Source organism: Panthera uncia, unplaced genomic scaffold (genome assembly GCF_023721935.1).
Source record: "Panthera uncia isolate 11264 unplaced genomic scaffold, Puncia_PCG_1.0 HiC_scaffold_2036, whole genome shotgun sequence".
In the NCBI taxonomy this organism is placed as follows: domain Eukaryota; kingdom Metazoa; phylum Chordata; class Mammalia; order Carnivora; family Felidae; genus Panthera; species Panthera uncia.
In genome coordinates, this window is record NW_026058730.1 from 4383 (window position 1) to 16296 (window position 11914).

The following is an 11914-nucleotide window of genomic DNA, read 5'->3' on the forward strand; positions in this document are numbered from 1 at the left end:
AAGAACAATTATTTAGAATTTTCTAAAAATGTAAGTGATTGAAGTTCAGGTTTCTTTCACTGGACTGTAATCCTCAGGCAAGAGTCCAGAGTCAACAAGCATAGTTAACTAGGCATAAATTTAAAGAGAAGTTCCATTTGGAAAAATCTCAAACATAACTTCAAATATGGAGCTCATGGTCCAGTAAGTTTGATACACTGATGTCCTCAGGAGTGAAAAATAAATCTCGGGGTAAAATGTACAAATGAATCATGTGAGTTAATACTTGAAATGTCAGAGGAGTTTCTCCACAAATTAGGATGAGAAGGTATGAAATATAGAAATAGCTTCTAAGTAATTAGAAGTAAAAGAGTGATTCATAAGGATTTCCCCCACTTTTTTGGATATTTACTTATTTATTACTGTTTATTATAAGACAGAGATGGAAATTTTTACGTGGTGAAAGATCTCAGAACTTCAGTAGAATCAACAGCTTTACATGATGCCATTTTGATAGTGATTTAGTACACTTTTCATACTTACCAAGAATGTCACCGTCTCTAAATAAAAAAATAAGTCTTCTTTAGAACTATTTTGCTGCCTCCTTGTTCTGGAAGAACTTTATTTCCAATTTTCATGCTAGTAATGAAACCTCCCCACCCTTTCCTTGAGAGCCCAATCCAGTAGCCACTACTGTTGCTTTTTCCTATACTTTTCCCTAAGATTTTTCTGGAAGCATAATGCCTCCTTCGGTTAAAGTTTGGGCTGTACTCTTTTTTTTTAATTTTTTTTTTAACGTTTATTTATTTTTGAGAGAGAGAGAGAGACAGAGCATGAACGGGGGAGGGTCAGAGAGAGAGGGAGACACAGAATCTGAAACAGGCTCCAGACTCTGAGCGGTCAGCACAGAGCCTGACGCGGGGCTCGAACTCACGGACCGCGAGATCGTGACCTGAGCCGAAGTCGGACGCTCAACCAACTGAGCCACCCCAGGCGCCCCTGGGCTGTACTCTTTTCAACCCGTACTCAGTCAAAATGGGGAAAAAAAACCCTTTCCAAAAGTCTATCCCACTCTGACACCTGCAGCCTTGGTTTGTACCCCATTCTCTCTCCTCCCCTCCACTCTTGGTATAAATATCTTCTTACAGTCCTTATAGCATCTGGAATATTATTTTTAATATAATTGAAATGTTGTCTTAGAAAATTTAAATGACTGTGGTAATTTTGTCAAGAACTGTCATTTGTCTGGACACCTGCCATTTAGTCAACCAAGAGTTGCTGAGTGATTACTGTGTGCCAAATTGTGCCTTAAATGGGGGTATGTCCAGGTGACCCAAACACCCTTCTCAGGGAGCTTCTGGTCAGGTTAACATTTTGGAGCCCTTCCTTACCTGTGAATATTGGTAGACATTTATTCAAAAATTCCTAAACCCATAATTTATGTAAATCACATGAACCTTCAATTTACCTGGATTTTCAGGTTATGTACTAAAATTGTATTGATTGGACTAACCTTATATTTTATATATTTTTTAATGTTTATTCATTTTTTGAGAGAGAGAGAGACAGAGAGACAGAGCATGAGTTGGGGAGGGGTGAGGAAGGAGACACAGAATCCGAAGCAGGCCCCGGGCTCTGAGCTGTCAGCACAGAGCCCAGTGCAGGACTCAAACTCACGAACCACAAGTCATGATCTGAGCCAAAGTCAGATGCTTAACCAACTGAGCCACCCAGGCGCTCCTATGTTTTATATTTTAAAAGAAGCCTGAGTCAATTAGTTCACCCCAGACTATAATAGGATCTAACATATTCAGTATAGAAAACCAGAGATGATAAATATTTCAGTACCAGGCACTTCCCAGGTCCTATAATGAATATAAATGGTAGCTGAAAAGCCCTTGTTTGATATGGCATCTTATTGTCAAAGTTAATAATTTTTAAAAATTGATTTTGAATAGTAAGTACGATGTATACAGCCAGCATCTGTGAATATGACTGAAATAATTTGAGTAGAGAAAAAGAGCCCAAAAGGCTAAACTTACCTATCCTAAATTTCATAAGTACTCGGTATTTTAAATGCCCTAGCCAAATTCCACCTTCAGATCACATGCTGTTTCACTGGAACTTTTCAGATTATTTGAAGAGAGAACAGGATTCTTAGAACAGCAAAGAAGAATTTAATCCTTATCCAGAAAAGTTACCGTTTGTTCTGAGAACACTGTAACTTAGATCAGGTCAATTATATGGGTATATGTACCTCAAGTTTATTTTCCTCTGAATTTGTAGCATATTGGAGATGGTAAATCTTCATTATTTCCCTTTTGTTTCTAAGTATTGTTTTCAGCTTAAAGATTTCAAAACTTGAACAAAAGTGAAAAAAAAAAGAAAATGTCGACTTGTGTGGTTATTAGCTTTTTTCTGCGTTGAGAGACCAGGACTTTTAAAATAACATCAGCATGGTTCTTTCATGGTATCCCTGGCCCCGCAAAAGGCAGGAAGTCACAGAAGTCTCACAGGGCACCATAAGCATCAGGCCCCTCTGTTGTTGCTCAACAAATACCAAAGAATAGTAACCACCTGAGGTTCGGACCAAACAAATTCTGTGTATCTTCAGATCAGCGTTATTCCCATACTTAAGTATGCACAACAGAGATGGCTGGAAGTGAACAGCAGTCATTCCTGTAGAGACTCAAAGGTAATTTCTTATCCATAATTTTAAGATTAAAAATTTTTAAACGGCTCTAAAGAAACCTACGGGGCATATGTTTTCAGACCTGTTTTTATGGCACTCTTCTGGGCTTAGAATAGAAATGATGCCATTTCCCCAGGCTGGCAGTGGGATGGATGGGCAAATGCTGCCACCTTCTGGCCATAGCCTGGCCAAATGGAAAGCTGGAAGACCCTCCAACCCCATACAGACGTCGTTGGAAAAACAAATAACTTTTCCAATGTTTTTAACAGGAGTGTGATCAAGTTCACATAGATGATGTTTCCTCTGATGATAATGGGCAAGACTTAAGGTAAGCCATGCCTTTCAGTATGCTATTTCCTACAGAAATTCGGCTGCGGAGTTTTGCACATGTAATTATTTCTTTTATTTCTTTTTAATGTATTCTGGGTGTTACAGTACCTACAGTTTTGCAACTGATGGCTTCCATGCAGCTGCAAGTAGTGCAAACCTTTGTTTGCCAACAGGTGTAAGAGGAGGGGTTGACTGGATGAGGAAGTTGGCTTTTCGTTACAGAAGAGTAAAAGAATTATACAACACCTACAAGAACAATGTTGGAGGTATGTGCGGCTCCTTAACTCTAATAAAGCTACTGTAGACAGAGGTAGGGTTTGAACTGTAGTGCCGTGTTCCATATTAGAGGCTATCCTACTCTAAGGTAAATTACCGAGAGCTCATGCTGAACTACTCTGTCAGAATTCTAAGTCCCTTAGAGTTGGTAGCAGGAAAAAAAAAAAAAAAAAATGTAAGTGCAAAATAAAATGTGCATCTCCGCCAAAAGAACTGGGAATTCTTTGGGCCCAGATACTTGGTTAAGATTTACAGCAGGGCATTTCGCTTACCCCTCGTCAGCAGACATCGTTCGTGTACACCAGACAGAGGAAGCGATTGAGGCAGCGGGAAGACCTGTCTAGAAGCAAGGGCCCCCAGTCATTAGAGCACAGTTGTTAGTCATCATTGCCTTTCTGGAATTCTTTTAGAAATAAATATCAACAGTGCTTTATGTCATTTCAAAGACTTGAGTCTATATTTTGCAATTGCATGTTATCTGACAGTGTATCTTTCCCATGTATAGTATTAAATGTGATTATCATGGGTTTTTTTTTTTTTTAGTTTATTCATTTATTTTGAGAGAGAAAGAGAGAGTGAGTATGAGTGGGGGAGGTCAGAGAGACATAGAGAGAGAGAGAATCCCAAGCAGTCTCCACACTGACAGTACAGAGCCCAACATGGGGCTCGAACCCATGAACCCTGAGATCAACACCTGAGCCGAAATCAAGAGTCGGATGTTTAAGCGAATGAGCCATCCAGGCACCCCATCATGGTCTTTAAATATTCAGATACTCTGTGGGTTATATCTAAGCCATTTTATTTTCTTTCATATATATGGGTGATATTACAACTTGTGACCTCAAAACTAAAATCTTGGATGTTCTTCTTGGTAAAATAAACCATAATTATTTCTATTATTACGATCAGTTGTAGGTCAGCAAGATTCTAAGATTAGCTATGAAGTCATATAAATTTTTTTCTCCCAGGGTTTTCTGTCTCTCTCTCTCTCTCTCTCTCTCTCTCTCTTTCTCTTTTTAAAGGACGGATGGTTGAGGAGTTTAAATCAGAATCTAATACTGAATGATAAGCTATATATACTTATGCATACTATACAAATGTGTATTTATATATATATCATAGAATACAATACACAACAGTAAGTAACATTTTCATCTCTAGTATATATTATTACACACACCACACATGTCATGAGGGCAGGGCTTTGTGTCTGTTCATCATGTATCCCCAGTGTCCAGCTAGCCCTAGGTGCTTAGTAGATACTCAGTAGCTACAAGAGAACAAAGAAAACATGTAGAACCATAATCAACACTCACGTTATTATTATTGTTGTTAGAACCAAAAGGGATCTTAGAAACGAGAGATCTTCGGGGCGCCTGGGTGGCTCAGTCAGTTGAGCGTCCACCTTCAGCTCAGGTCACGATCTCATGGCTCGTGAGTTCGAGCCCAGCGTGGGGCTCTGTGCTCACAGCTCAGAGCCTGAACCTGCTTCGGATTCTGTGTCTTTCTCTTTCTGCCCCTCCCCCACTTGTGCTCTGCTTCTCTTTCTCTCTCTCAAAATAAATAAACATTAAAAAAAAACACAAATGAGAGATCTTCATTTCCCGGTGAGAAATAGGCCCGGCAGACTTCTGACTTGTCCAGGGTCCTGAGCAGACAATTCCGGTTTCCTAATTCACTGTAAAGTTCTATGTAAGACACTTTGGTAAAATCAAAGAAACAGGTGTTCTCTTTCACATCAATTGTGGGTAATATGCTTAATTTTGAAATAATTCCTTTGAGAAATCTGAAGTAAGTTTTATCATTCAGACGTGACATTGTTCCCCTCATGAAGGGTGTTACTAAAATCATTTAAAAATGAACAAGATGAGTAATAAATGGTAGTATAGCTTTAAAAGTTTGGTGACATGTAAGTCCATTTTTCTGTGCTAATCTGTTAGCATCTCTATATTGAAATAAGGACAAATGAGTTGCTAAAAAATGGAAATGTTGATTTAAAAAGTCCTCCACCTGGGGCGCCTGGGTGGCTCAGTTGGTTAAGCGACCAACTTCGGCTCAGGTCATGATCTCACGGTTCGTGAGTTCAAGCCCCCGCGTCAGACTCTGTGCTGACAGCTCGTAGCCTGGAGCCTCCTTCAGATTGTGTCTCCCCCTCTCTCTGCCCCTCCCATGCCCATGCTCTGTCTCTCTCTGTCTCTCAATAATAAATAAACATTAAAAAAATATTTAAAAAAAAATCATCCGCCTGTGTATGTGCCCCTGATGCCCTGAAATACAATTTAAATAAGAAACTTATTTCTGGTGGATTGCATGATCTTAATTTTTTTATAAAAACAAGGGCTTTTGAAATAAAAAAGATAGCATGCCTGCTTCTTCTCTTACCCCAACATTAGTGCAGCTTTAACCATTGTTTATAACTGTGTCGTATGCTTCCGAATTTCAAGCGCAGTTCTTGCCTTTTTTAAAAACAGAGTATTTGTGATAGCTTCAGTACTACGTGGCAACATAGGATAATGTCATCACTGCTGGTTAAAAGTGGTAATGATTGTGATTATTAAGAAGTGAAACATGTTCAAATAGCCAGAGTGTTTGAAGTTTGAATCCCTAGACTGGTGAAGCCCCACCTTCTTCTCCAGCTCTATTCTATCACTGTCTTTTGGAGCGGGACCCAGGCACGGGAACTGTCACAGCTCCACAGGTGGTGGGTGCCCACCGTGCCAGATTCTAGGTTCAGTGAGTACAGAGACCGAGAGCCACTTTTTCACTGTTACATTCCCCAGTTTGGGGCCCAGTACCTGAAACCTGAGTTGTTCAGTAAATGTTTGTTGGATGAAGGAGTAATTAGTTCTGAAATGAAGGATCAGTATTGATCTAAGTCCGTCTCTCTCGGCTTCCGATGTTATCTATACTGGACAGAAGGGAGGCTAAACTAGGTTTTCCTGAAAACTTTTCATCTGTTGATTCTACCTTGCTTTTCATCGTTGCAGGACTCCTTGGCCCTGCCAAGAGAGACGCATGGTTGCAGTTGAGGGCAGAGATTGAAGGTCTGACAGACTCCTGGCTAACAAATGCACTTAAATCATTATCGATTATTAGTACTAGGTAAGTGGTATTGTTGCAGTTTCTATATTTATTATATTCAAGATGTAGTTTTAATAGTATAATATGCATCATTTTTTTTAATTCCTAGAGTATTTTAGAGTTTGAAGGAAGCTAAGAATGTAGTGAATCTAGTATTTTCAATGTACGTTGAGGGGGAGGTGTATGGGGGGTGGCAGCTGGGAGTTGATGCTTCTCAGAATAGCCAGGAGATCCTTTCTCTTTACCCTTCTTTCTGCATAACTACTGGCAGTCTCCACAGAAAGGTTATGTGACTCGCAAACAGGAGCATGTAGTTTACCCACAGAGTGCGTATTTTAAAGTGTCTTAGGCCATTATAGATAATATATGCGATTTAAATGCAGCAAAATAGTAAGACAAGCCTCTTTGAAGAACTTGTAACCCTTGTGTTGTTTGAGCTAAACAGAGAAATACTGACTTACTGGTACAGGCAATAGAACTGAATAGACTTCTGACTACATGGGTGTGGCGTGTGCCATAAATGCTACCTAATAAAATAATATAAACCTGGAAAGTGATAGCTAGTTGGGGTGGGGATGAATCTTCGCACCATCCTGTTCCCTCATTTTACTTCTGAGTTAGGTGGGCAGGTAGAAGCATGCTTAGCAAACCTATAAGTAGCACACATTCAGAGAAAGACTATGTGGACTGATGGAACCGGGATACAGAAAGCCTTGGCAGGGTAAAAGGAGAGTCCCGGATTAGAGCGTGGAAGTAAACGTGTGTGCCTGAAATCCTGCACGTGGCTTCTAGCTGCAACACCGGCAGCAACCACATCGATGGTGGGAAGGATAAATGGGGCAGGGCAGGAAGGGAGCCGTAGTGTCCTGGGTCAGGCCGGGAAAGCCAGAACAGAGTACTTTGCTTTAGTTCTGGGCACCACATTCCAGCAGGCGCTCAGACATATGTGAAACATCTTGTTGGACCAGCAAAGGGTCCAGAAGGGTTTTCGGCTGTGGAAACCACATAAAAGGAACAGTTGGAGGGAGGAACCAAGGAGTTTAGTTTGAAGAAGAGTCCTACATGGGACACGATTACCGATGTCAATTGTTTGAGCTGTTAGGCCAAAAATAAACATCTCTCTCTGGTCTGTAAAGGAGAGAATTAGGAGGGATGAATAGGAACCCTAGGAAGGAAGGTTCTAGGTCTGTGTAAGGAAGAATTGTCCCACAGTTGAAGCTGTTTTAAAATGGGACTTGCTGCCTTGTGATCTCTGTAACTGGTGATATGGGGATGAAGGGTCAAGGAGGCTGGGATGTAAGGCCTCCTAAGTCCCTGAAATCGTGTGCAAAATGTAGGGACATGTGCATTTCCCTGCGGAGGAGGTCAGTGGCTTTCATTATTTCTAAAAGAGTTCTAGATAGTTAAAAACCAAGGCTATCACCTTGTTGTGTAGATTATATGTGTGCTATCCATAATATAGAGAGATTATTAGTAAACGCATGGCCTTAAAGCAACTATATGGGTATGTGATTTTCAGAAATAAAAATATTAACAAGGAAAAGAAGGGGAAAAATAAGTCATTATACATTGAAGATTTAAATGACGTGAAATTTGCTAAGCTATCCACAGGGATGACCATATTGGTAATTTTTTTTTACAGAATTTCTAGGATATCAGAAAAACAGAGGCTTTTACAAAATGGCAGAATTATATATCAGAGTCGTTAGCAAAGGTTGCCCCCTCCAGCTCTAATTCCTCTCCTGTGAGTATAGTCAAAGGACGTACTCAAATGTGTAGGAAATTTTTCTATGTAAGGCAGCATTATTTACAATATTTAGAAATCAAAACCAGTGACTGAGTGAGCCTCACTTTAAAGAATTATGTTGGAGCCACATACAGTCTTCACACATTCTGTCTTGTTAGGAAAAGAGGACTAGTAGACAATATGACATAAATGAATAGGCTCACGATATAAATGAGTGAAAAAAGTAGAATAAAAACTTAGATATATATGAAGTATGGTACTAATGAGAAAAAAAAAAAAACCTGTACACAAATAGAAATTCTGAAAGTAAACACACAAAATGGAGAAACCAGTTACCATCTCTGGATGGCTAAATAATTGATGCTGTTCGCCTGTTCACGTTCTTCTTTATGTTTGTTCATATTTCACACAAGTATATACACGCCATATATAAATATATGCAATGTTTGGAATTGAAAGTTACAATGCATTATAAATTGGATATAAATATGTGCAGTGTTTGCCACTTACAAACCTGTAATTTATAAATGTATGCAACGTATGCCATTTAAAAAAGAAATGATATAACTCCAATTATCACACGGTGTAAGTGGCCAAGCTAGATTTCCCAATATTATTTCAATCCAGTGATGTGTTTGTGTATTATGCCTGATAATCTGCCATTATTTGGGGAGTTTCTTTCTGATGATAGGCAGGCAAATCACTTTTCAGGTCTTTATTTCCTCATCGGCAAAATTAAGGATTGCATTGGTGGTGCTTATTAAAGTTCTACCTCTCGAAGGCTTTGTTTCTTTAGCCCGTATAAGTGATAATCTCATCATTTGTCTCCAGGAGTTAGAGCTTCTGTTACAAGATCAGGGTACCTCTGGAAATAATTTACAAATGGAAATGTTTAAAAGGCTGTCATTATAAAGATTTTATAATTGTTTTTGAATAAAATGTAGTTTTTCTTTATACAGGATATGTCTAAAGAATATAAAGCATGATATTAAGTGTACTGGGGGCTCAGTATATACATACCCATGAAGAGTTGACACTCAGCTTGCTCTTCCTGACTTACTGTTGAAACCAGGCTTCTGACAATCATCCAAAGAATTCTAGGGGCCCTTACTAATACGTATTTAAGGCTCCTGCTACAAAATACCAGTAGAGAAAGGCAATCCAAGTCCCAGTTTCATGTGTGTGTTGTGAGCCCCTCATGGCAGGATGGCTCAATTTTCCCATAATTCAGAAGGAAGGACCACAGTCCATTCTTTCCAGATCTCTGCCTCACAGTTCCCACTCTCTTGGTGTTTCCTTTATCTCCCTGCAATATGACTGTGAAAGAAACCACTGTAAATTGTAAAATGGAAGATTGTTACTTTCAAAGAGGAAGGCCTGTGTAGATGGATTAAAACTGGGTCCATTAAATGCAACCCTATGTTGTTGTTGGAAAGGAGATTCAGAGAGTCACGTCTTCTGGACTAAATAAGGGCCCTCTCATTCTTCTCCAGAATCCCCATCTGTCAGCCCCTTGACTGGGACACTGGGCTATTTCTTGCACAAAATCCAAAAACTACTTTTACCCATCCCATTACCTTCTTTCTGCCTATGTCTACTACTTTTCCAGGCTCTGAAAACCCTGAGACATAGAGTCTTATCACCCTAAAAAATTACCTCATCTGGATACTTGTAAAACTTAGAGCTAAGCCACCCCTCTGATAACCTTCCCATGATTGCCACTGGCTGAGGTAGGTATTCTTCTCTGAGGTTCCACAGGAGCCTGAAGAGATCCTTATTATAGAACATATTTCATATTGCAGGTATCTATTTACTTGTGTCTCTCCTATATCTCTGGGATGCGGGGGGCAGGGGAGGGGGACAAAAACGTCATTCACCCATGACTTCGTTTTGCCCATTTTCTTCCACTTCCCCCATTTGGGGATGTATTCCTCGCACCTGTCATGGTACCTTCAAGATAGCAGGCACTCCATGAATAACTGTTAATGTTTAAAGGTTAGCTTATCAGGACGCATTTATTATGGAATTGAAAGACCACAGTGACAATTTAAAATCTGTGCCATTCGAAATTATTTAGTATTGGAAAACAACTATGCATATTTCCTCCCTATCTTAGGAGTAACTGCGTAAATGTCTTGGTAACGACAACCCAACTGATCCCAGCTCTCGCGAAGGTTCTACTCTATAGTTTAGGAGGTGCTTTCCCCATTGAGAATATTTACAGTGCAACTAAAATAGGTAAGACAATTACTTCCAACTCTGTGTGGAATGTGCTCACAGCTGGGTTTTGGGGGATTTCCTTAATATGTCTGTCTGCGTGATTCCCTCTTCCATGAGTTTTGCTATTAGATTATCAAGCAAATTTGAATGGAGTGCAAGTAACAAAGTACCCTGAAACCCAATGTATGTGTGCAAATTTTATGAAAACTGTTGCCCAGTGAAATTCTGAATTCAGTATCTGGACAATTCTATTTGCTTACTTATGTGTTTGTATTTACACTTCAGGACAACACGTGTTTTCTAAATACTAGACAGTGTCTTTAGCCATGGTATTTAATACCTTAATGATTTAATATCTTAAATATCTTAATTGCCTCTTTGCAGATGCAGTAATCTAGATCTAAGATAAAATACTCTTTTGACATTACAGGGGAGTGCCGGATGGATTGAGTAGGATCCTACACTTCAGAAACAAAAAATAACAATTTCATGAATTATAACCCATGAATGGCTAGAAATACACACTTCCAAAAATGTTCAATCAGTAACCAAAGAACTCCAGCCTTGTTCATTTGCTTAACATCTATCTGCGGAGCCATCTTGGAGTTTTAACTGCCTTTCACAGACCAAGTCTCTAAGCATCTTTCAAAAACAGAACTTCCTAACTTCTGCTGTCCTGAAAGAGTTAAAAGAAAACAGCTCCTGTATTCCACTGTCTGTCAAGGAAATGACTGGGGAAACAGGTTGTCTAATGCACCCTGAAGGTCAACAGACTTAGGGTCTGGCACCTTGACAAGAGTTCAGAATCCTAAAATCCCCTACCAAAAATAACCTGCCCTGGGTCTCGCCGAGTTTTGATATTGGCACAGGCAGAAAGAGCCCCCACTTGCAGCTGTTCCAGGAGGATAGTTAAAGAGAGCCAAGCCTTCATGATGTCAATTCCACATTGTCACGGCACTACATACAGTTCAGAACCCTGATACCAATCCCATTCACTTCTTACATAAATGTATGTATTTACGCAGCAGGATTAATGTGTCACACTTTGTCTTCCATTCTGGCAAATCAAATAATTTGACACCAGCATAAACATTTCTTCTAGGAAGGACAATATTCTTTTTTATTGGTCAAATTGTTCCTTATATTTAATCTGAAAAAAAAAAAAACACAATCATTCTTATTTTTCCCCTTAAGCTAGTATTTTTTGGAGTTCTGAACTATCAGATTAAGAAAAAAAAATGCAAAAATAGCCATGACTGCATGAACATTCTGGGAATGAAATTCAGAGGATTATGGCAGTGTTGTAAAATGAAGAACATGTAGAAATTCCACGGTGTTATTCTCATGCAATCAGAGGAGACGGGTGTCACCAGTGCTGTGGCCCAGACAGCACCCTTGGTACAATTAATCTGAGCAGACTAGCTCCTAGCCACTTGAAGAAAGGAGGTTTTTTTTTTAATCTTTTTTTTTTTTTTTTCCCCAACGTTTTTTATTTATTTTTGGGACAGAGAGAGACAGAGCATGAACGGGGGAGGGGCAGAGAGAGGGAGACACAGAATCGGAAACAGGCTCCAGGCTCCGAGCCATCA

At 39.6% G+C, this 11914-nt stretch overlaps 1 protein-coding gene across 1 annotated transcript; it reads left to right on the forward strand.

The window, feature by feature from the left end:
- Window positions 1–781: 781 nt before the first annotated feature.
- Window positions 782–11777, forward strand: LOC125917576 (eyes absent homolog 4-like). Its single transcript, XM_049623743.1, has 3 exons — window positions 782–3267; window positions 6265–6379; window positions 10222–11777. Exons 1-3 carry the CDS (start codon window positions 3087–3089, stop codon window positions 10424–10426), a joined length of 501 nt encoding a protein of 166 aa, XP_049479700.1. The 5' UTR covers window positions 782–3086; the 3' UTR covers window positions 10427–11777.
- The last annotated feature ends 137 nt before the right edge of the window (window positions 11778–11914 follow it).

Excerpts from the sequence above, each read along its gene's own strand:
- LOC125917576 (XM_049623743.1), top strand. The coding sequence starts at position 3,087 with ATGTATTCTGGGTGTTACAGTACCTACAGTTTTGCAACTGATGGCTTC. Across the intron at positions 3,268-6,264 it reads CTACAAGAACAATGTTGGAG|GACTCCTTGGCCCTGCCAAG; the intron begins GTATGTGCGGCT and ends TCATCGTTGCAG. Across the intron at positions 6,380-10,221 it reads TTATCGATTATTAGTACTAG|GAGTAACTGCGTAAATGTCT; the intron begins GTAAGTGGTATT and ends TCCCTATCTTAG.